The following is a 25,399-nucleotide window of genomic DNA, read 5'->3' as shown; positions in this document are numbered from 1 at the left end:
AGAGCAGAAACCTGTCTTACTCATCTCTGCGTCTCCAGCGTCATAGGTGCTTCCATATACACCATGCCAGTCTCCCCAGGGGACTCAGCACCCTAAGGGCAGCAGCTCCAACTTATTCACATCTGTCCCTCCTCCAGCACCTGGAACAGCACGGTTTACACAGAGGGCTCCTAACAAATGTTTGTCAGATTGAGTTGGTTTGATGAGGACATGGAGAGACAGGACAGAGGGTGGAACTTGGGCCAGGTCTAGAGAAGAACAGGAGGGCAATGATAACAGCTTACATTTATTGAGCATTTACTACATGCCATGTGCTTCTCTAAATGCTTTTTTGTGTATTAACTCATTTAATCTTCACAGCCAACCCCACCAGGTGGGTTCTGTTATTATCCCCATTGTACACATGAGGAAACTGAGGCATAGAGTGATTAAGGAACTTGCCAACATCACATAGCTAACAAGTGGCAGAGCTGGGATTTGTACCCAGTCTGAATCCAGAGTATATGTTCCCAATACCTTAAATTGTCTCACATGCCCAATAACTTACATGGTCTCACATGTCCGCAACATACAGCATATGCTATCCAGAGAGAGGCTGACCTGGCCACTATACAAATGAGATCAAAGGGCACAGCCCAGCCAGAGCCTGGGGCTGAGAAGTGGGGAAAAGGCATATGGAATCTCCCTCTCCAGAGATTTTTCACGGAAAGGTCAGACCACTCTCGGCCCAAGCCTGCTCGGAGGCAGGGGGCTAGACAAGATGACCTTCTAAGGTCTTCACCACATTCTGACTCTCACTGGAGCTGAGAGCCCTGAGGGCAGAAGTCTATGTCCGAAGTGCCTTCATGGGTACAGCTTGGAGCAGCCACTGAGGCCAGAGGTTAAAAGTAGAGAGCAACATAGCTCCTGCAGAAAGACAAATGTTGGCCTGAGCCTGAATCCCTGCCCAGCAGCCAGAGGCCCCATGAGGCTAACTGGGAGGCAGGCAGGGGACAAGAGAAAGCTTGGCTTTCCAGCTCCAAAAACTCCAACCCAGCCCAGAGTGGTGGTCCCCCTTCCCATTGCCCATACTTCCAAGTGTGTGCACACAAAAATCCTGACCCAAACAGATGTGCCCAATGTCCCCCCAGAGTGCAACAACAACCCTCAGCTTTGATATGTACCAGTCTTCCATAAGTTTTCACTGAGCTCTGCAAAGCTACGGGCTCCATGTTAGGCAGCAGGCATGCAGGCCCACTTAGAATTTACCCACCTAGTAGAGGAAAACAACACTTGAACAAGCAAGTGCAATAAAGGTCCTTTCGGTTAGACAGCTGGAAAGGGGATATAAAAGCCCAGTGGACCCAGGGTCACCAAAGCCTTCTTAAAGGAGGGACATTTGAGGAGCTGACCTTGAAAGGAAAGTAGATGAAGGTGGGCAGGGAGAGCAGGGGAGGGGTGGGCTTCCCAGGCAGCAGCCAGAGCCCAGCCTCAAGGTGAGAGACTGCAGATCATTTGAAGTGATAGCCACAGACAAGATGGAGAGAAGAAAGGAGCAGAAGCTTGGAACCACGCAAGCCCCTGCAGGGTCCTGGTTTATGTTGCGGGAGAGAGAGAACCACTGTGAGGTAGTAAGTGTGAGAAAAAAATTATCAGAGGCCATTGTTTTGCACTAAATTCCTGCACTAGGCCCCAACAGACCAGATTAAAAACCAAAATGGAGTTACCCCTGCTAAGTCCCACATCACTTAGGTTGTGGTCTGACCTTCTGAGAAGTTGGGAGAGAGCGAGCCAATTTCCCAATCAGGCCAGTTTAAATCTTCAGTAGATATGACAATGAAGTTCCCTCTGCTCTAATCCCTATCTAAAGAGATAGCTGAAGTAACCTGATGTAAATTAATCAGTTGTTTTCATATTGTTGTCTCCCTGTCTCCATCTTACAAAGAAAGGAACTTTGAAATGACCAATTCTATTTTTGTTCTCTGTTTCTGTTTTCTTCAGCCTTTTTTGTCCAGAAAGCCTTTGTTATTTGTGATGAACTTTGGAGCACTTCTCTGACTCTGTTGGATGGTGTTTCTCAGGTCAGTCCTCACATTTGGCTTCCAATATACTTTAGAAAATTATTTCTACCTCTAAAGACTTAATTTTGGTCAACATAAGCAAGGGAGTAACATGGCCTTTCTGACTTAGAAAGACCATTCTGGCAAGGAAAAGAAGGATCTGAAGGCAGGGGCCCTGGGCCTTTTCAGTCAGTCTCATGATCTGAAGGCCCCTCCTGCCCTAGACCGTGCAGGCTACCACATGGCATGGGCTCCTCTTCACAGCCACCACACCTGAACTACAGGCATGATGGGGGAGAAGGATCGGGACTCACCCATGGCTGGTTCTGGACTCTGTCATAGGCCCCAAACGTGTGTGATGCCTGGTCCAGCTGGTCCCCACTACTCTCAGCTATGACCCCAGCAAGGGCTCAGAGGAAAGCAAGAAAGAGCCTTTCACCAGGGAGGCAGCCCTGGAAAATAAGGCTACAGATTTAAGATGACAGCAAACACTTACTGAGTGCTTGGCATGTGCTAGGCACTGTCCCAAGGCTTTGTATATATCCATCCTATGAAGTGGTTCTATTACTGTCCCCATCTTACAGAAGGAAGCAAGTAAAGCACAGAGAGGACCCACTGTGCCTACCCCAGGGATTCAAATCTAGGGTGTCTAGATCCTTTTGTTTATTCAGTAATTACTTCCTGAGCACCTACTATGTGGCAGGCACCATTCAAGCCCTTAGGACACAATGGCGAATCAATAGTAAATCTACAGGGCCGAGCCGTGTCGTACTCGGGAGAGTGCAGTGCTGGGAGCGCAACGACGCTCCCGTCTCGGGTTCGGATCCTATATAGGAATGGCCGGTGCACTCACTGTCTGAGTGCCGGTCATGAAAAAGACAGAAAAAAAAAATAGTAAATCTACAAACAGTCCATGTTGTGAACAACTATGCTGGACTACCTCCCAAGGGTGGGATGAAGGCCAGAAGCAAGGGTCAGTCCTCACGCTTGGAGAGGATGTTCAGTGCCCCAGGGCATTCTTGGCCTGGTTGCCAAAGAGAAAGAGCAGCCACTTTACTAAGAATTTGGTGGGCGCTGAGGTTCGGGACTCCCTCTCTGATAGTGGGGCTAATGGACAGAAGACCCAGGGCTTGGGCCCTGCAGCACCCTCCTCTCTGGAAGAGTGCCCCTCCCACAGTCTCTTTGAGCTGTACCCAATCTCTTCCAGGCCATGTCCCTTGGTGCCCTGGGGTGGGGGGTGGGGGATGAGAAGAGTGAGGCAGATGCTGCCAGGAAGACCTTGCACAGGAAAGGGGGAGAGTCTGCTGCCCCCTCTGTCAGCTCAAAGGGCCTATCTCAGGCCTGGGGACCAGAGCAAGTGGGCAGGGGAAAATAGCAGGAAACTGGGGCACCTGGGCTGCTCCCCTGCCTGGGTGATCAGTGGCTACCTCTGCAATAATGACTGAACTGCTGGCCACTAAAGTCAGGGGAAGAGAGAGAGGGCTTTGGCATTTCAATCCTGCACTCATCAGGCAGGCCCAGGCCAGGTCAGCCTCGATATGGACTAGGGTGGGACATGGGGTGTTAGAGGGTGAAGGGATCTTTGGGGGCTTTCTTTAATTCATAGGCCAAGGGCAAGAAAGACATTGAGTTTGTATTCCTGCTGTGGAGTCTACAGAGCCCTTGGGTCATGCCCTTCTTGCAACCAATTCCTTTCTTCTCTCCCTTTCCCCAAGATCCTCCCTGAGATGCAACCTATTCCAGGAAGCCATCCTGAACTGAAAGAAGTTAATGCTTCTCCTCACCTCTGATCCATGTGCTAATGCATAGACTGACATGGGGCTTCTCCAGAATTTTCCTCAAACTTTTACCCAAGTCAAGGAAATACTACCTTCTAGCCTATGTGCAGACCCATGCCTCCTGACACAGTGGTCAAATTTCTTTGACTTTTTTAGCTTCAAATATGTGTGAGCTTTGCACTCTACTCCAAGATATAGCCACATCTATTATTATATTTTTTAAAAGATAGTGTTTTGTTACTTACAGGATGAGCCATAATTTTCCTCCTAAAATATTCTAAGGAAATTGATGCTACAGGAAGATGCCCCATGCTTAACCGGTAACTTTGTAAACCTCCTGGGACTTCAGTGTTGTATATCATTGTGTATCTCAACTGAAGGACCAATGAGGCAACAAATTTCAGCTGCAAGGACCCAAGAGCTATCTTGCTGGTCCTGAGACACTGACCCCTGTAGTCCTCAGGGGCAGCCAGGCAAGTGCACAGCTGGAGCCCCCTCCATGTCTCTCCTCTATTAAGAGTGTGCTGGTCAAATATTATCCTGTTCTATAGGTGCCATGACGTGATTGTGGTTAGGAAGCAGTTATCTAAGACATCGGTTCTCAAATTTGACCTTAAATTAAAATACCTTGGGGATCCTCTAAAAATCCTGATGCTCAGACCACAGCATATACCAATTAAATCAGCATTCCTGCTCTTTCTCTTCTGGTCCCAGGAACTTTGGGAGCCACGGGTTGCTGTGCAGACATGGCCAAGTCTAAGAACCACAGCACACACAACCAATCCCAGAAATGGCACAGAAAAGGCATTAAGAAACCTCAATCACAAAAATATGAATCTCTTAAGGGGAAAGACCCAAGTTCCTGAGGAACATGCTTTTTGCCAAGAAGCACAACAAGACAGGCCTGAAGAAAATGCAGGCCAACAATGCCAAGGCCATGAGTGCACATGCTGAGGCTATCAAGGCCCTTGTAAAGCCCAAGGAGGTCAAGCCCAAGATCCCAAAGAGCACCAGCTGCAAGCTTGATTGTCTTGCCTACATCACCCACCCCAAGCTCAGGAAGCATGCGCATGCCCTGTATTAGTCAATTTTGTGTTGCTATAACAGAATACCTGAAACTGTGTGATTTATAAAGAAGAGAGGTTTATTTGGCTTACAATTCTGGGACAGCTGCATCTGGCATGGGCCTCAGACTGCTTCTACTCATGGCGTAAAGTGGCAGGCAGCCGGCGGGTACAAGCAGATCACATGGCGAGAGGAAGCAAGAGAGAGAAGCAAGAGAGAGAAGGTGCTAGGGTCTTTTTAAGCAACAAGCTCTCACGGGAACTAATAGAGCGAGAACTCACTCACTACCCCTCATCTCCCAGGGAGAGCATTAATCCATTCGTGAGGGATCCGCCCCCATAACTCAATCAGTTTCCAACACTGCCACATTGGAGATCAAATTTCCATATGAGTTTTGGAGGGGACAACACATCCAAACTCCATCATGCCCTCATTGCCAAGGGTCTCAGGCTGTGCCAGCCAAACGTCAAGGCAAAGGCTCAAACCAAAGTCTAGGATGCAGTATCAGCTGCAGCTCTGGTTCCAGCTTCAGTTCCAACTCCAGCTCAGGCTCCAAAAGGTGCCCAGGCCCCACAAAGGCTCTGGAGTAGAGGCTTCTGTCTGCTAATACGAGGACAGAAGGAATGGTGTGACCCCTGCGCTGTTGTGTGGGGCTGCAATCTTTCTGTGCTGTTTGTACAAGTAAACCTGGGGCAGTATAGATAAATAAATAAATAAATCAGCATCTCTTGAGGATGAAATCAGCAATGGTAGTTTTTTTTTTTTTCTTTTCTTTTTTTTTTAATTTAAAATTATAATATTTTATTTATTTTATTATTTTATTTATTTATTTATTTATTTATTTTATTTTATTTTGTCGATATACATTGTGGTTGATTATTGTTGCCCCTTACCAAAACCTCCCTCCCAGCAATGGTAGTTTTTAAAGCTCTCCAGGGCTGGCTGGTTATCTCAGTTGGTTAGAGCATGGATGTTATAACACTAAGGTTAAGGATTCAGATCCCCATATCAGCCAGCCACCTAAATACATAAATAAAGCTCCCAAACCAATGTGCAGTTGAGTTTAAGAACCAGCAATCTAGACCAAATCCTTTATAACACAGATGGAGATGCTGAGGCCCAGAGAGAAGGGATTGCTCAAGGTCACACAGGATCACACAGGAGGAAAGTGGCTGAACCCAGGTCCTCTAGTGCCTGAGGCAGGCCTTCTCTGTTGCACCCCACCCCCGCATTGCTGTGGGCACTGAGCTGGCAGACTGATAATCCCATGTGGATCTTAGAGTTCTTGGCTCAGGGCTGGCTCTGAGAAAGACTGTGGGACAGGCCAACAGAGCCCCCTCATCCCACTGTGTCCCCCAGTCAAGCAGCTCCTGACGCCTCAGTGCAGAGCCCAACCTAGAAATTCTCCAGGCTTGACCATTACCCTGGATTTAACAGGAGCTCAAGGAGATGGGGGCCGGGTGGGGCTTGGGGCAGGATACTACAGGCAGATATGCTATAGCCCAGCAAAAGAACTGGGGCAGGCCTGGAAGTTGATTTCCCTGACCCCACCCTGTGGATCCCAGTACTCATCCCTGCTCTCCCCACCCTCTGATGACGCGCTGACCCCTGCCCTCCACCTCACTTCCATTACCCCTGATGAGGAGGTGACGGAAATCCATTTCCGGCAGCCTGAGGGCTTTCAGCAACTTATTTTCATTCTAGGGTCAAGCTGATTTTGATAGGTCCATCTAAGGTCCGGGTAGGCCCTGTGTCCTGTCTGGGAGGGACACACACACACACACACACACACACACACACACACACACACACACACACACACTAAACAGACCTCTGGAGGAGAGAGGGGGCATCCTGGGGGTCAGGGCTTTCATGGCCAAATGCCACCTTTGTCGGGGGTGGTCATAGGGCAAGGCAAAGAGCTGAATGGAGGAACTGATCCTTCTGTCCTCTTCCTCCCCTGTCTTCTAACCCAGTGGTTCTCAGCTCTGCTCACACATAGAATCACCTAGGAAGCTTTTTAAAAATGCTGAAGCCTGGGCTCCAGCACCGAGGGAGTTCAATCTAAGTGTTCAATTTAAGTCTGGGGAGAGGCTGGGGCATCAACTTTTCTATCTCCCCAGGTGATGCAACTGTGCAGCCAGGAATGAGAACACTTGCCTGATGGAATCACCCACTGGGTAGAGGGTCAGGGGAAGAGCCTACCCTTTCTGGGGTGCAGGAAGGGCAACATAGCCTGAGACCCCTACTTCACATGCATCATCAATCCAATGCAGTAAAAAGCTGGAGGTTAAAGAGCAGGGGCAGATCCTCCTTCTCACTCCTTCATTTCCTTGCCTTGGACAATTTATTCAGCTTCTCAGAGCCTCGATTACTTCATCCATAAAGTGAAGAGAACAGCTGCCACCTAGGAGGTACTTGTGATAATTAAGTGATTCAGTCTACCTAGTCCTGTGCATGTAGTAAGCAATCAATAAAAGGTATCCTTTTTTTTTTAAAGATGACCTGTAAGGGGATCTTAACCCTTGACTTGGTGTTGTCAGCACCACGCTCAGCCAGTGAGCTAACCAGCCATCCCTATACAGGATCTGAACCTGTGGCCTTTGTGTTATCAGCACCACACTCTCCTAAGTGAGCCACGGGCCGGCCCCAAAAGGTATCATTTTATTATAAAACATGAAAGCTGATTTGTACACCCATGTTCACAGCAGCATTATTCACAACAGCTAAAAGGTGGAAACAACCCAAGTGCCCATGGATGAATGGATAAGCAAAACGTGGTACATACACACTGTATTAGTCCATTTCTGTTGCTTATAACAAAATACATGGAACTGGGTACTTTATAAAGAAAGTGAAATTTATTGCTTATTGTTTCTGAAGCTAGGAAGTCCAAAGTCCAAGGTACACATCTGGTGGTGCAAAACAGTGACCCAGGTGTCTCACATTGCAAGATGGTGGAAGCAGAGACAGAAAGAGAGACTAACCTCCTCATTCACTCTCTTTTTAAAGCCCTCCAAACCACACCTATGGCCACCATTTTTAATCTGTTCATTAAGGTATGGTCCTGCAATCTAATCACCTCACCAAGGCCCCACCTTTTAATTACTATAATAGGATCTCCCATCCTCCCAATAGTCACAGTGGGGTGGGGGGGTCAAGTTTCTGATACATAAAACTTGGAGGACACAATTCAAGTTTCCATGAGTTTGGAGGGGACATTCAATCCACTATGCACACAATGGAATATTATGCAGCCTTAAAATGGAAGGAAATTCCGACACAGGCTACAACACAGATGAACCTTAAGGACATTATGTTAAGCAAAATAAACCAGTCACAAAAAGACAAATATTGCATGATTCCACTTATATGAGGTACCTAGAGTAGTCATATTCACAGAGACAGAAAGTAGAATGGTAATTGCCAGGAGCTGGGGAGAGAAGGGATGGAGAGTTAATATTTAATGGGTACAGAGTTTCAGTTTTGCAAGATGAAAAGAGTTCTGAAGATGGATGGTGGCAATGATTGCACAGCACATGAATGTATTTAATACTGCTGGAACTATACACTTAAAAATGGTTAAGATGGTAAATTTTATGTTATATGTATTTTATTACAATTTTTAAAATGAAGGAAAAATAAAACAAAATGAATAAAAGCTGGAATTAGTGATACAGCTGATCTGTGGACCCGTGGCCCTGCCTTCAGGCCTCCCCTTCTGAGATAGATGCAGGGGGACAGATGCACAGTAAATGAACCCAGGATTTGTACCAATAATAAACAGGAAATAATAGATGGGTTTAAATATTTATATGCTATGCAGGCTTCAGGGTAAAGACACTAAGGGGAAAGGCAGGAAGGAGGGGGGGGTAGGAGACACAAGGAGAATGTAAACCTTACTAGAAAATGGGGGGGGGCGTCTAAATATGGGTTTCAAGTGCACCCATGGAGACAGGGACAACTGCAGGAGGGGAAATCCCTGTCCAGACCCAGGGAGAGTGTGCCAGAAGCCTGGTCCACTCGTTCCTTTCTTCCCCTGGAGATCCTTGTTTACTCTGTTAGACTGAAAGAGAATGTAATCAAATTATGACTCGTTATTCTAAATGACTGTTTCCAGTGGGGAAATCAGGCAGGGAGGCTGGAAAGGGGAAACACGTTGTTTTCCAGAACACTGTTTGTTTGCTGTTCTCCAGCTCCCTCTGTCCCCGAGCCCTTTCCTCCCTTTATGCCTTCCCCTGTCCTGGCCTCTCCCTCCTTCCTGGGCTCTGCTCCCCCCACCTCCAGCCTGTCAGCTCCCTGGGCAGACACAGGGTTGGGGGAGCAGAGCAGGACTTCTCAGTCCCAGCAGGTAACCATGGGTAGGACAACAAGGAATATCCTGCACCCCACCCCCAGCTTCTCTACTGTCACAACATGACACCCAAAAAAGAATTTTTCCAGCCCCTCTCCCCTCCCAACCAGAGAGCAGATTCAATCCCTCTATTTCTAAAAGTCAGGTCACTTGATTGATTAGGACTCTGTCTCTAACTTGCTGGGTCACTTTGGGCAAATCACTTGTCCTCTCTGGAGCTGAGGGGGGAGTGGGGAGTGTCATTCCAGAAAAGGAACCTCCTCTGCCTGCCCTTTCCTGCCAGGACTGGTGTGAAAACAAGGGGTGACCACACCCATCGGCAACCCTCAGATCCAAGACACCCAGAGCCTGAGGTGGGTGAAATACACAGGCCTTCAGTGATAGGGGCAGCAGCTGGGGATGTGGAATGGCCCCATGCCCTGGACCCCCACAGAGATTCAGGGACCAACCTGGCCTGGAAGCAGTGAGCTAAATGTCCCCCTAAGGGCCACCCTATCCATCCCCCTGCCTCCACTCAAGCCTGCATGCAGTATCTCACAGAGGAGGGTAGTGGACATAGTCCCTTTGAAAGGTCAAATGGGCTAAAAAGGGGAAAGAAAGCATTCTCCCTCTCCCTCCATTCTGGCCAGCTGCTTTCCAACCACCCAACAGAAATGAACAGAGAGACTGGCTGCACTTCCTTTCCTGGGTTCACACATTCCATGGCCTGGCAGCTCTTAGTGATAAATGAGTCGGAAAATCTCATCCAGGGTCAAAAGGAAACAGTGAGCAAAGGGCAAAGGTGGCATTTTTCCCAATATATTTTGGGGGATATTTTGGTGGCTGGCTGGTATGGGGATCCAAACCCTTGACCTTGGTGTTACCAGCACTATGCTCTCCCAAGTGAGCCAACCAGCCAGCCCCACACTGAGTTGTGACAGCTCTCTCTCCCTCTCTCCCTATCTCTCTCTGTACATGGAGCACATACCGTGTGGGCATGAGTAGCCATGTCCCAGGCAAACTCTAGTTTACATTCTTTTTTTATTACTAACCTCACCTGTAATAAATTTACCCTGAAACTGTCAGATCCAAAGCTCATTCAGAGGTGTCCATGAGCCAGGAAGGATTACATTGAGGGAGTGTCTTGACTGTCACTGTCCTGGCCCTGCAGTCTTCTCACTGCCACACACCACCCTCCACCCTCACCCTCACGCCTACCACTCGCACCTAAGTGGCTGTGCAGGAACAGCAGGACCAGAGTGAGGAAGTGAAGAGGAAGCTGAGCTTCACTGGCTCCCAGGCTCTCCCTCCGTGCCTGCGCAGCCCCAGTGATGGAGGGGAAGTTCTTTAGCCCTAGAGAGAGAGAATCGTGAAGTTGCAGGCGACCTCAGACACCCCCTTGCCCAGCCTTTTACTCTGCAGATAAGGGCAGTGCAGTCAGAGCAGTCCAGGGAGGGGCCCGAGGCCCCATGGCCAGTCAGAGGCAGGTCTCCTGACTCTGCTCATCAGCAGTGACTCCCCAGGCCTCCTTCAGCTGTCTCCTTCCTCCCCCTCCCACCACCACTTGATAGCTTTTTTCTCCCTCCAGTTCTCTCCAGGTTTCTGAGGAAAACCATTCCACACAGTAGTGTTCTCCAGGGGCCCACACCAGCTAGTTCCTAAGGGGCCTCCCTCTCACCTAGATACGTATTTCTGGCCTGTGGTCCAGGTGATCTCCTGGCCCTCTGACAACACCCATAGGAAAGCCCAGGTAAGGCTGGGAATTTGTGGGAGGACCTGGAAATCTCCTCCGGACTCAGACTAGGCCTTCTAGCAGACCTCCTAACATATCTGAGTGACACACCAGGGCTTACCCTCAGCCCATCCCACCTGGTTACTCCCCAGATTTCATTTCTTGCAAGAAGGGAAACTGAGGTTCAATGAGGTAAATGTAAACTCCAGAGCCCCACGCCTTCCATTTCCACATACCTGCCCGGAAGCCTGACAGCTAGAGATAGCTCTAGAACTAAGTTCTGGCAAATGGGATATAAGCTAAAGATGGTACAACTTCTAGGAGGCAAGTTAAGCCGTTCTTCATTGTTTCTCCTTTCTGCTCCTTGGAGTACATAGGCATGATGGCTGGACACAAACAATCATTTGGGACTCCGGGATGCAGGGCAGTAAGCTAGAAGGAGCCTGGTTCTCCGACTACATCAGAACCCTTTGCCATCTAGTTAAGCCACAGCTACTTTGGATTTTCTGTCATGCATAGCTGACCCAACTCCTAACTAACACAGTAGTGAACATTTATTAGTTTTTCTGCCGAGCACTTTCCCTTTATCCCCTTCCTTGGGGAAACTCCTCTTCATTTGCCTTTCCTGCAGCTTCTCCATACAGTTCCACTAGGGCCTGCCAGTCCTAGTATCATAGCCCCTGTCTCAAGGCCAGGCACTGCTGGCAGCCTCATGGGGGAGATCAGTGAGTAAGCAAAGCCAGCGTGCAGAGGGAAGAAAAGGCAGGAGAAGGGGAAGAAGAGCCAGGTAGCATTCGAGTCTCTGGCCGCCCTGTGGCCCCACTTGACTCTGCCCACCCTGGGGAGGGAGCAAATGTCCTTCTACGAGCTGAGTGACTGTTACTTATATGGGGAACATATGGAACAACATGTAATCAAGTAGCCAGAGGTAGGAACAGACTAGCTCTGGGGTGGCAGGAAAGAGAGAGACAATATGCGGAGAGATCAGAGGGAGGAAGCCCTGACAAAGGAGGTGAGACTTGGGCCAGGCCTTGAAGGAAGGGAGGGCTCTGAGTAGCAGATGAGGGACGGCACCACTCAGAGGAGCACTGTGGGGGTGGAGGAGGGGAAACAGTGAGGGTTGGGTTCTGAGAGTCTGTGTTGGAGAAGAGGGAAGAAAAGATAGGAAAGGCAGGGAATATTATGTCATGGAAGGCCCCAAACGTCAAGCTCAGTAGTTGGGACTCTAGTAGGCCGTTCTCAGACTTTAGTATTCCAGGAGTTCATAAAAACACAAATTCAGAGCCCTGTTGTGGGAGGTTCTGACTCACCAGGTGTGGGGAGAGGCCCACAATTGTGCCAGAACTACACCTTATAAAGGCCAACTGTGGGCAGCGAGATGCCATCAAGCAGGAAAGTGACCAAGAGTGTTTAGGAAAATTAGACAGTAGGCAGTAGAGCAGATTGGAGGTGGGGAAACTGAATGGGAAAATTGAGGTATGGGAAGGTGGTGGGAATTGAAACTGTAAGGAAGAGGGGGAAATTATGAGGTAACTTTGGAATGTATGAAATTTACTTTGGAAATGGGGGTGGGGGGGCAGTTCATAGTGACTCTGTGAGTGACCAGGAGACCAGCAGCACTGAAGGCATTTGTCAGGAAGGTGGTGGTGGCCTCATTGTGCATTAAAGCTCCTTCAGAAGAACCAAATAGAAACTTCTGTAGGCAGTTGGAGACTGAAGACTGGAGCTCAAAAGAAGGTTGGATTTGGGGTTTATTAGCTTCAAGGAAAGCACTGAGGAGTGAAAATGGGTGAGATCTCTGAAGGAGAGCAGAGCAGGGAGGAGACGGCTAAAGACTGAACTCCTACCACTCCAGGTTACAAAGGTGGGACTATTTATGGAATCAGAATTCTAGAACCAGATGGGATTCCTTACAGATGGAGATACTAAGAGATACTGAGACCCAGAGAGCATGAGTATCTGGCTTCATGCTGCCAGGTGGTTAGGGCAGAGCCTGACTGACAGTCCACAGCTCTTTCCTTTTGCTTTTGTATATTTCTTCAAGTAAATACAGGAACCAGTGTCTGCCTAGGATGCCATTTTGTACCTGTTAGCAAAAATGTGCCAGTAGTTCCAAAGTGTCTTAAAAGGTTAAAACCTTTTCCTTATGCAAGAACTGCATGTGGGCACAAAGGAAAAGGAATGTGTTGAGTTTCTCACCCTGATGGGGACATCAAGGCCTTTCAGAAAGGGCATCCAGGGCTGGCCCCTGGCTCACTTGGGAGAGCATGGCGCTAACAACACCAAGTCAAGGGTTAAGATCCCCTTACCGGTCATCCATTTTTTTTTTTTAAAGATGACCGGTAAAGGGATCTTAGCCCTTGGCTTGGTGTTGTCAGCACCACGCTCAGCCAGTGAGCTAACCGGCCATCCCTATATAGGATCCGAACCCGTGGCCTTGGTGTTATCAGCATCGCACTCTCCTGAGTGAGCCACGGGCCAGCCCCTGGTCATCTTTTAAAAAAAAAAAAGCTGCAGAAATGCCCTACCACAGCCAGGGTTCACTGAGATCAGGAGGGAACTGAGCTGAGCAGGCCTCACTGGCCCCCACCACAAGCTGAACTTCTCCCTTGGACTGAATTCTGACCCATGCCTGGGAGGGTACCCAAAGACCTTCTCCCCTTCTGCAGGCAGTTTGGGGCCTCCTTCCTCCACCCTCACTTTTCCAGAAGACTTTGGGATTCTGAAGGCCCCACTGCCTCTTGTCAATTCCACTTCTTTTTTTGTACTTTTCCTCCTTGTCCCTGTTAGGGCAGCAGTACAGCCAAATGCTCTAGCATAGCAATGAATCAGTTTTGCATTATAATTAATCTGTTACATAGTACATTTAAGTTTTATGTACTTTTTCTGAACGTTTCTTATTCCACTATTAAAAAGGTTAAAAATTAAATTTAAAAAAAAAGAGAGAGAGAGAAAGCAAAAAATTCCAGGGCAATCATCAAGTTTACAAAATGTTTCTTTGTTAGACAATATCTTTCACCCCTGGAGAGTGTTCTACAGTGTGCATGTAATCATTTGTTTACAAAAGGCACACAGTGGCTGCTCAGTTGATACCTGTTGGTAAAAAGAATTAATAAGCCAATGAGTGGATAAATGAGTAACTTGGACAGAGTAAGAGTCATGGTAAGGAAGAGAAACAACATTGAAAAATCGATGGAAGATGTTGAATTAGCAAAGACTCTAGACACACCCCAATTGTTTCCAGGCCCATTGCATCAAGCAGGACACACCTGTAGAGAGGCCACCACCAAGCAACGGGTTCTTTGTCCAATGTCTCCCTCCCCCACCCCCACTCATACCTGCTTGGGAGGTAGCAGCCCAAACAGGAGGGAACTGCCCCTTTTTAAAGGTCATGGGAAACTGAGGTGTGCAGCCAGGCGAGCTCAAAGCAGCCAGGCCCTGGCCATCCCCCACCACAGATCTCTCAGTAGCTAGAGGTACTGTCCCTTCCCTCATCTGCACAAAGCCGGGGAGGGGGAGTAGGGGCAGCAGCTGCAAATGAAACCAGACCTTTCTTGGGAGGCTCACAACCTCAGTTCCTGGCCAGGCAGGGCAGGCCACATGTTGTTATGGTTGAGTCAACCAGCTGGGAATCAGCAGGGGGTTTGTAAGGAAACCGCATTAATTAGGAGAAAGCAAACATGACTGTCACTGAGTCTGCCAGCCCTTTCCCCTGGTTTCCCTTGCAGCCCCCTCCCACCATGATCTCCACCAGATCATCTCACTGCTTCTGCTCCGTCACAACTAACATCTGTGTGGCCCTTGCCTCTGACCCTCTGACCTCTCTTCCCGGGCACAGTGGGAGGAAGACTGGAAGAGCACATCCATCCACAGCTGGAACCGGAACTCTCCCAGCCCCGAAGCCATAGACAGGCTGACCCACCCGAAACTTCATAACTCCTGCCTTTGCTCTGGCCTGAGCTCGCTGTCCTGCTGGCCGGCAGCACATCACTAGACCGGATTGTTTCACCACAAGTTTAAGTTTTCAATGGCAAAATAAACATTTCTGAGTTCATCTTCTGTGAGTATTTCCCTGAACATCTTCGTTGAGAAGGTTTATTTGAGACTTAAGTTATCTCCAGAATTAAGATACGGAGTCCAGAACAAGGCTTGGAAGAAGGAAGGAAAGTCTCCTTGGGAAACGAGGTGACAGCTAGGGAACCAGGCTCCTCAGAAGTGGGGGTGGGCAAAGATTTTGTCAGAGTAAAGAGAGGTCCATCAGCCTCCCTTCTCTCATACATGTGACTTTGTCATTGCTGTGCATCAAGTTTCAGGATTGCTGCTGCAGATGGAAACAGGTCTTTCCATGCATGAGTGACTGCCGATAGCCCTAGAAATTCCAGCTTAAGAAAAGACTCTTCCTTTGGGTGGCAGATACCATTTTTCAGCTCCCAGACAAGGGCCTTCACCACCCGTTATTCCACAGCACAGTTGTATTTAAAAGAAAAAAATCCACAGTCAACCCAGCTGGGGAGAAGGATATATGAGACTCACAGATTAAATAAAAGATACTATTTTCAGAGCAGGAAGATAAGTCTTAGAAAATATGTTTGAATTGAAAGCAATCTAAAAGCCAAGTAGGACTTCTGGTCAAGATGGCAGAATAGATGGTCCCTAGCATCACTTTCTCCCACAAACCAACAATTTACAACTATAAAAAGGCAACAATAGCCAAGCTAGGGCAGGTAGAGTTCAGAGGAAGAGGAAGAGAGACCTACAGAATGCATGAAGGTGGGAGAAGCCATGATGAGAGATAGAAAGAACCCCTCCAACTGTTTTGAGCCCCAGCTGCTTCCAGGCTGTAGCTGCTGAGCCCACAGAGCAGGAGCCAGCAAAAGCCACAGCTGTGCCCTTCAGATGAAGTTGCTTGGAGGCAGCAGGGGAGAAGAGGGCCTTGGTGGCCCCCAAGCCAGCAATACTACTAATAGGGTTCCCATGAACCCCATTGGACTGAGGAGCCACAACAACTGGAAAAAAGGAGCCACTTAGAGGCCGGTGAGTCATCACAAGGGACCGAAGCATGGCCCGTGCCATAGGAAGTGTTTGAAGCACTGGTGGTGGGGGAGACGGGCCCACCGGGGGAACACTGGGGCACAGCAAGGACAGCTGATCAGCCCCCCAATCAGCACAGGACCACTCAGAGGAGACTGCTCAGGAATATAGAATTTCATGGGGTGCAGTTTGATGAAAAGACTCAGACCCAGACCAGTGTTTCTACACAACCCAGGTGCACCAGATTTCACTAGAACCAGAAGTACCTATAAAGTCAACCATTAAAACCTGAGCTGCACAAAAAGCCTTTCCTAGGGAATCAGCAGCAAAGCATCAATTTAGCTCAACCGCAGAGCTCAAGTGCTGGTCCCCACAGGAAGTTCCCCCATTTTAGAAGTAAGCAAAGGACAACAAATTAGTTCCAGTGCAGAGTTTGAGTGGTGGGAACAGCAAATAATCCAACACAGAAATGAAAGAAAAACCAGAGTACCCACAACAAGAGACAAAGTTTGATATTAACTAAGAAAGGTCTCATTTCATCAAAGAACACCCATAACACCTAGAAGGACCAGAAGTCCCCTGGGCTACCAAACCAGAAAGTGGGGAGGGTTGGGGACCTCAGCCATGCTCCTCTACACAGGCAACCAGTCCCAAGGGTGGGGGCTTCAGGCCTCGGCCATGCCCCCGCAACATGCACAACCAGCCTGGCAATGACCACCAAGCCACAGCAAGAAGGGTCCCAGTCTCCCCTGTGGGAATGTGGGGGGGGGCCACAGGCCTCAGTCCCACCCCTCCTCCTTCCTCCTTCTTCCATCACATTTCCTTCTCCTTTCCCCTCTCCCCCTCCCTCCCAACTGCTCTGCAACAACATCATAGAATGTAAAAAAAATAATATTAATGAAATAACATTTAAAAATAAATAAGTAAACAAAAGCCTAGCAATTGGGGATTGATTAAGTTATGGCACTTCTAGACAATGAAATAGTACATAGCCATTAAAAATGGTGCCAAAGTTTGTCAAATGGCCAAAGGGAGAAAAATTGTGCCAAAGGACAGAAAAAGAGACCAATGAAACCAAACAAAGATTCCAGAAAACAGACCAGATAAAATGAACTGGGCAAAGTGTGGAGTTTTTAACAAATGGTGTTGGGTCAGTTAGATATTGCTATTGGAAAAAAATGAATCTTAATCCCAGTCTCAGACCACATAACAAAATAATTCTAGATGAATTGAAGCTCTAAATGTGAAAGGTAAAACGATGAAGTTTTTGGAAGAAAACATATGAGAACATCTTCATGACCTTAAAGAGGAAAAAAAATTAATAAAGAAAAAAACTGATGAAATGCACTATATTAAAAATTTACTAAGGTCAAGGGTTCGAATCCCCGTACCTGCCAGCCTCTAAAAAGTAAAAAAAATAAAAAACAACTACAGGAGAATGAAAAGACAACCCACAGGCAGGGAGATGACATTTACGGTACATACTCATATACAACAACATATAAATATCCAGAATAAATAAAGAACTACAAATCAATAAGAAAAAGACAGGCAACCCAATATAAAATGGGCCATGGTTTGAACAGACATTTTACAAAAGACAGTTCATAAATAGTCGATAAACATATGAAAAGTTATTTATCTTCATTAGGCATTGGAAAATGTAAAATAAATACAGAATGAGATCCTACTACAGAGGCTGGCCAGTTAGCTCATCTGGTTAAAGCCAGGTGCTGATAACACCAAGGTCAAGGTTTCCAATCCCCCTACTGGCCAGCTGCCAAAGAGAGAGAGAGAGAGAGAGAAAGACAGAGAGAGAGATCCTACTTCATACCAACCAGAATGGCAAGATGAAAAGTACAAAAAATATCAAATATTGATAAGGATGTGGAGCAAATGGAACTCTCATACACAGCTGGTACCAGAGTAAACTGGTACAATCTCTATGGAAAACTGGCAGTACCTACTAAAGCTGAGCATATGCATGCCCTACAAGCTAGCAGTTCCCCTGCTAGACATACATCCAAAAGAAATGTGTTCTTCTGTTCATCAAAGGTCATGTAAAAGAATATTCATCATAACACTATTTGTAATAGTCCCAAAAGGAAAGTATCCAAATTCTATCAATGGAAGAAAAGATTTTTTAAATTGTGGTATATTCACAGTGGAATATTATATAAAGTTCAAATGCAGGAAAAAGTAATTTATGGTGCTAAAGTCAGGATAATGATTATCCTTGGAGTATAGTGCCTGGAAGTGGACACAAGGAGGTGTTCTGGAATATTGATTATATCCTACTTGTTGGTATGGGTAGTGTGTTCCCTTTGTGAAAATTCATCAAGCTGTACACTGATGATTTGTGTACTTTTCTTATATAGGTAATGAGTTAATTAAAAGGTGTTTTTTGGAGTTTTTTTGGTGGCTGGCCAGTACGGGGATCCGAACTCTGACCTTGGTGTTATAAAAGGTGTGTGTGTTTTTTAAAGTCTAGTCTCCTGAACAAAACCTAATCTCGCAGGATTGTTTTTCATGTAGGGACTAATAAGTGGATTCAGAAAAATGAGGTATTACAAAACAAATAATATGCACAGTATCATTTCATTTTGCTAAATGTAAACAATGTTTATCTCTGGATTGTGGATGATATTTATTTTCTTTTTACTTTATAGTTTCATTTTTCTACAATGATCATGTTACCTATTGTTGTAGAAAATACATGTTGTCCTTAAAAATAAAATTTGATTATGATAAATTAGGATAAGATAATGAGGAGAAGGTCGGCACCTGAATGCTTTAGCCCCACTATGTCCAAAACAAGCCTTGGATGGGGCTCTGCTACTGTCCTGGTCTCTGCTGGATCCCGAGAAGTTGGGGATGGGTAAAGAAACAGAGGATGTGGTACAAATAGGGGATGTGACTCAAGGGTCATCCATACAGAAGAAAAGTGGAAGGTATAGGGAGAGTCAAATCTCTCCTGATCCTGGATGGGACACCTAGACCTACACTCCACCAAGACCCTCTGCTCCACTCCTAATCAATGCATCAGTCTCTCCCACCTTGATTGACCTTTCTTCCAAGTTGCCGCTTCACTGGATCTGCCAGAATATGGTGTTTAAAGATACCTTGATGCCACATTTTTGCTGCTCTCCCTTTCTATGGTGATGCCAATCAAGCTCCCCAGGCAGCAGCTGCTCTGTATCCTCCTAGCCCACTATGGTGGCAGTCCCAACTGGATGATGGGCTCCTTGTCTCCCCCTCATCGGAAAACATGCTGAGCCATTTAATGAGTCTGATTTTTCCACCTATGAATAAGAGTAGGGTAACTAGAAAATCCCCCTTCAGGTTTATTATGGAGGATGGGAAAGAATATGCTAACCAAGTGGAAAAATTAAGCTGTGAATAACTTTCCTTTCTTATGTAGCTCCAGGGGAATATCCTATATGTACTGCAAATCTAAAAGGGAAGATTGGACAGTTATATTTTCTTTTTGATACCATAAATTTTCTTATAAGGTAAGTACATCAAACTTGTAAAAAGAGCTCTCTCCATAACTGCCCTATTAACTAGCCTATGTTTATTGAGCACTTACATTTTTTCTCATCTAATATTTACAATAATCGTATAAAATAGGTTCTATTCATTCATTCAACAAGTATGTATCGCACTCTTATTGTGTGTCGGGCACTGTACTAAGTGCTGGAGATATGAGAGTGAACAAAAAACAATGTTCCTGCCTTCGCGGAACTTACAGTCTGGTGGGGAGGAACATATTATACAGACAAATGTAAAAGTGCAATTGTGCCAAGTTCTAAAATTGAGAGGTTGCTGGTGCTGAGAACCAGTAACAGGGGAGGTCAAGGATGACTTCATTGTGGAAATGAAATTTGAGGTGAGCCCTGAGAAATAAGTAGGAGTTAGCCAGGTAGCTAAAGAGCAGGCAGAGGACTCAGCTTGTGCAAAGGCCCTGGGGCTGAAGAGAAGTCTAACTGTACAAGAATCATAGATCAGTGTGGTGGTGTAGATCAGCAAATAAGGAGGTATTAATTCTATTCCAGGCCTGCCTGATACCTAATACTCCAGAGCCAGAGTTCCTAACCATTTCAACCTCTGTTGTACAGCTAGTCCCAGTCACAGAAACTGAAAATCCACGGCTGACTTGCAGAGAAGAGAAAGCTTTAAAGAATAGGGGTAATGCGTGTGATTTTTCCAACGAAGTCTAAGCAGTTTTGGAGATTGGGGGGGACTGGCAGACAGGAGCTAGAACACCTCCCCTAGATCCTCGGGACGAAATGCAGGCTTGACACAAAGGCCTCTCCTCTTAGCCCAAAGCGGGACAGGTGAGGGAAATGGAAGTGACAGGAGCAACGGAAAGAGAACCCCGCAAGGCGCAAAATTCCTGCCCCACCACTGCGGCTGCGCGCGCACCGTTCCGGAAGCGGAAGTGCACCAGAGGTCAGGGTTGGTTTTCAAGATGGCAATCTTCGATTCGCTGGTGTCCCGGTGTGGACGGTTACTTCGAGGACTCTCGGCTGGCCCAGACGCGACCAGCTGGGCTCGGCTTCCAGCTCGGGGGTTCAGGGAAGGTGAGTTCTGGGCCCCAGCGACATCCGGAGATTAAACAGAAGAGCGGCGGAGATTGCTTCCGCCTCTTCCTGCCTTTCCTTTGCGCGATTCTGAAACATCGGAGGTACTGGCGCCCGGGTGGATACTTAAACGTACCTTCTAGGGACTAGCCGGTTAGCTCACTTGGTTAGAGCGCGGTGCTGATAACACCAAGGTCAGGGGTTCCGATCTCTGTACCAGCCAGCCACCAAAAAGAAAAAAGAAAAATGCCTTGTGAGTGACCTCACGAGGCGAGGGAGGACGGGAGAGAAAGGCCTACTTACTTAGCAGGGGCACAAGAGAAACCTGTCTTGGGGTTCAGAAAAGTTGTCGGTGAAGGTCTGCATGTTAATTCTCCCTTACGTATTATTCGAACCTCCGCCTTCTTCATTAAAGGAATCCCTGGGCCATAAGGGAAAAACATCTGAATACCCCAGATCCTCTCTTTTTTCAGTTTCTCTTCTGAAAATGCTGTGATCTGAAGGTGGCTTTTCCTTCTCGGGCCGCTAGACTCTCTGAGAGTTGGAGGCCGAAGTGGAAAGGCCATGGAGCAGCTGAGGCAGAGGAAAATGCTGGGTGCTGGTGCTGCTTTTTATTACTCTTAAATCTGGAAAAGCAGCCTGATCCTAGCGTCAGCTGAGAGCTTACTGAAGGCCAAGTGCTGTGCTACAAGCTCTGAAGGAGCTCTGGAGAAAGAGAAAATACAGCCTTTTTCCTGAGAAGCTTAGGTTCTAATGAGATGGTATGTATACTCTCCATTAAATGCAAGTTAGGGGCCAGCCCGTGGCGCACTCGGGAGAGTGCAGCGCTTGGGAGCGCAGCGGCGCTCCTGCCGCGGGTTCGGATCCTATATAGGAATGGCCGGTGCACTCACTGGCTGAGCCCGGTTCGGGCGACACCAAGCCAAGGGTTGCGATCCCCTTACTGGTCACAAAAAGACAAAAATAAATAAATAAATAAATAAATGCAAGTTAGTCATTTACATGATGAAGTACAGGGAGATTCGGTACTTCAACAAACCCGATTGGAAGTTTTCATAAAAGGGATGTGTCTTGAACAGGCTTATACAAGGATGGAATCTGGCGGAGAGTGAAAAGGTCTTTCAGAACATAGATTTCCTTAGTGTAATGCTGGAAGTAAGAAAGGATAAGTGATATGCAAAAGAAGTGATGTGGTTTTTTTAAGGTTCTGGCATACTGTTGGCCAGCCAGGATATCCTTTAACTAAAGCTGAGAAGAATCCAGTAGAAAATAGTGAGCATTGTTGATCAGAGGGAGCAGAAGAGCCTAATGAAGGGGCCATTGGATTTGTCTTAGAGGTCTCTCTCTCTTTTTTTTTTTTTTCCTTAGCTTTCAAACAGCAATTTCAGTGGAGTAGTAGACAAGAAACCCGTTTTGGAGAAATCAAAGAGATAGTTGATTAAAAAGAGGAAATAACAGATATATTTGAAGAAGTTAGCTATAAAGGGAAGATGGAATGTTTGCTAGAAAAGAACAAATCGGGCTGGCAGGTTGCTCACTTGAGTGAAGTGGTGCTGATAACACCAAGTTCAAGGGTTCGGATCCTGCTACAGGCCAGCTGCCAAAAAAAAAAAAGAAAGAAAAAGTCCAGTTACTGCCTGATTGACATTAGATAGACTAATCCATTAATAAAGAAATCATGCTGATGATAGAAAGGATTGGATAAGTTGTTTTATCTATTCCTGTACTACAAAATAGTCATACCCATAATATTTTTGAGGGTGTCTGCTAAGTGTCACACACTAATTGCTGCAACTTGCATATCCTTTATGAAATTCAAAGTTGAAACAGTTCTCCACTATGTTCCCAGAAGAAAGGCAAAAGGAATAGTTTGTTTTTTAACAACAGGAATATTTGAGATTAGACATAAAGAATTTTTTCAGTTGGAGAGTTTGTGAAATGATGGACTGTGTAATCAAGTGGGTCTCTGAAGTCCTCCATAAATACTTAGATTGGTGTATTAGTCCATTTCTGTCTCTTATAACAAAATACACAGAACTGGGTAGTTTGTAAGAAAATGAAATTTATTGGTTACAGTTTCAGAGGCTGGGAAATCTAAAGTCCAGGGATGACATCTGATGAGGGTCTTCTTTGGTGGTGGCTTTACAGCAATTCAGGGGTCTCAACATGGCAGAAAATGGTGGAGCAGAGAGAGAGAGAGCTCCTTATGCACTCTCTTTTTAAAGCCATCAGAACCACCAAAGAAGACCCTCAGCAGATGTGTTCCTTGGACTTTGGTTTTCCCAGCCTTCAAAACTGTAAGCAATAAATTTTGTTTTCTTACAAACTACCCAGTTCTGTGTATTTTGTTATAGCAGAAACAGACTAAGACAGAAAACTGATACCAGAGAAGTGGGGTGTTGCTTATAACAAATACTTGAAAATGCTGAGTGGCTTTGGAACTGGGTGTTGAGAAAAGGCTGGAAGAATTTGAAGAAGCACGCTAGAAAAAGCCTAGCTGCTGGTGGGAGTTTAGAAGACAAGAAAACCAGAGAAAGTTTGGAACTTCTTAAAGACTGATTGAATAGTGGTAAGCAGAATGATGATAGAAATATGGACAGTAAAGGCCATTCTGAGAAGATCTCGGGTGTAAATGAGAAGGGACTTACTGGAATCTGGGACAAAGATCACCTTTGCTATGAACTGGCAAGGAACTTGGCTGCATTCTGTTCATGCCTAAAAGTTTTATGGAATGTGGAACTTTTTTTTTTTTTTTTTTTTTTTTTAAAGAAGATGACCAGTAAGGGGATCTCAACCCTTGGCTTGGTGTTGTCAGCATCACGCTCAGCCAGTGAGCAAACCGGCCATCCCTATATAGGATCCGAACCCGTGGCCTTGGTGTTATCAGCACCGCACTCTACCGAGTGAGCCACGGGCCGGCCTGGAATGTGGAACTTAAAGGTGCTGACCCAGGGTATTTGGCAGAAGAAATTTCTAAGCAGCAAAACATTCAGGAAGCTGCGTGGCTACTTGCAACAGCTTATGCTGAGTTTTGTCAGAAAAGGAATGACATAAAGCTAGAACGTATAATTGAAAGGGAAGCAGAGCATAAAGATTTGGAAGATTTGCAGCCTGGCCATGTGGTAGAGAAGCAGAGAGCATTTTCAAGAGAAAAATGCAGTGCTGTTAGTAAGATTAGTACAAAAGAAAGGGATTATCGACAGAAGGGGGGAAAGGCCCTGAAGGCATTGCAGAAGCCTCTGGGGCCAACCCTTCCATTACAGGCCGGAGTCCTAGGGAGACAGAATGGTCTTGGGGAACAGGCCTGTGGTGCCCTCCACAGCCTCACTGTCTACAACCACCTCGGAAAGCTGCTTCCAAGCACCAGCACCCCAGCTGCTTTGGCTGCTCCAGCTGTGGCTAAATTGGCCCCCGGTGGAACTGGACCCGCAGCTTTGGAAGATACAAGCAGGAAGCCTTGGCAGCATCCACATGGTGTTAAGTTTGCAAGCTAGCAGAATGCCAGAGCTGTGAAGGCTTGGGAGCCTCCACCTGGATTTCAAAGGATGTATAGAAAAGACTGGGAACCCAGGAAGAGAACAAAAACTGGAGAAAAAAAGATGAATCTCTCTATCTGCTAGAGCTGGGATACACTCTTCTCTCCTGTCCATGGACATCAGAGCTCAAGACTCCAGCTTTTGGGTTCCAGGATTTACATCAAGGACACCATCGGCTTCCCTGGTTTTGAGGCCTTCAGACTTGGAACAAACCACATTACCAGCATCCAGTTTGCAGATGGCCTATCGTGGGACTTCTCTTCATGATTGCTTGAGCTAATTCCTCTAATAAATCTCCTCTCATATATTTATAACATATCAATTCTGTCTCTCTGGAGAACCATGACTAATACATTTGCTAAAGAAGACATCAAAAAAGCTATGCCGATTCCATCCTGAAGCACATCAAAATCCAGGAGGACCCTAAGAAAACATCAAGGATGGGAACAGAAACCAGATGAAGCCTGGCTCTTTGCACAGAGTCCCCACATCTCAGGTCCCCCTCCCTCCTGCTTTTTAATTCACCACATTCCTTTCTTTAAACCCCCTCTCTAAAAACCTCTCAGTAAATCTGAGTCTTTGAGGTGGTTTTAGTCTGGCCATTCCCCTTCAGGTTTATCAGAGAGATGGGTTTGCCTAACGTCTCTCCTCAGGTCACTGGTGTTCCTGAATAAAAGCTGACTTCCTATTCCACCACCAACAAAAAAATTACTTACATTGGTAGCTCTTCTGTCTGTTACTCACTGTCAGACCTAAAAGCTATATGATAGATTGAACTGATGTGATCTTACGTGAAAAGGCACTACTATATTCTATATTCTTCTGGAGAATCACCTGTCTCCAAAGCTTTTAAATGAAAAAACTTTCCTTTGGATATTCTAGTCATTATTTGTAAGGCATAAAGTATTGCACATATAGCTAATTTTGACTGGTCCCAAATGGTATATTTGACACTCACATAATACAGTACACATAGAATTAAAAATTGTAGGGAGAAGGCTGGGTTTTCTGCTGACAGTATTCAAGCATCCTACTTTTCAAAGTATCAGATCATTTTAGTCAGTGTTCATGAGGACTGAGCACCTGTGTTCCTGCCTATGAAGACTTTCAATCTAAAGCAATTATTCTCAATTGGGGGTAGTTTTGGCCCCAGGAAATATTTGGAAATGTCTAGAAACATGTTTGGTTTAGTAGTACAACTGGTACTGCTGGCATGTGGTGGGCAGAGGCCAGGGATGCTGCTAGACATCTTAACAATGCACAGGACAGTGCTCACAACAAAGAACCATCTGGCTCAAAATG

At 46.4% G+C, this 25,399-nt stretch overlaps 1 protein-coding gene and 1 pseudogene across 3 annotated transcripts in view; both read left to right on the top strand.

The window, feature by feature from the left end:
- The first annotated feature begins 4,563 nt into the window (after positions 1 to 4,563).
- On the top strand, positions 4,564 to 10,566 carry LOC134379046 (large ribosomal subunit protein eL29-like; annotated as a pseudogene).
- A 9,876-nt stretch (positions 10,567 to 20,442) lies between these two features.
- Positions 20,443 to 25,399, top strand: part of MRPS18A (mitochondrial ribosomal protein S18A) — a 33,390-nt gene continuing 28,433 nt past the window's right edge. For all 3 annotated transcript variants that reach the window (XM_063097137.1, XM_063097138.1, XM_063097136.1), the window contains exon 1: positions 20,443 to 20,561. In XM_063097137.1, the coding sequence (XP_062953207.1) occupies positions 20,450 to 20,561 (112 nt within the window). In that variant the 5' untranslated portion in view covers positions 20,443 to 20,449. The remainder of the gene's footprint in view (positions 20,562 to 25,399) is intronic.

Source organism: Cynocephalus volans, chromosome 5, assembly GCF_027409185.1.
Source record: "Cynocephalus volans isolate mCynVol1 chromosome 5, mCynVol1.pri, whole genome shotgun sequence".
Taxonomy (NCBI): Eukaryota; Metazoa; Chordata; class Mammalia; order Dermoptera; family Cynocephalidae; genus Cynocephalus; species Cynocephalus volans.
This window is presented reverse-complemented; position numbering and strand designations above follow the sequence as displayed.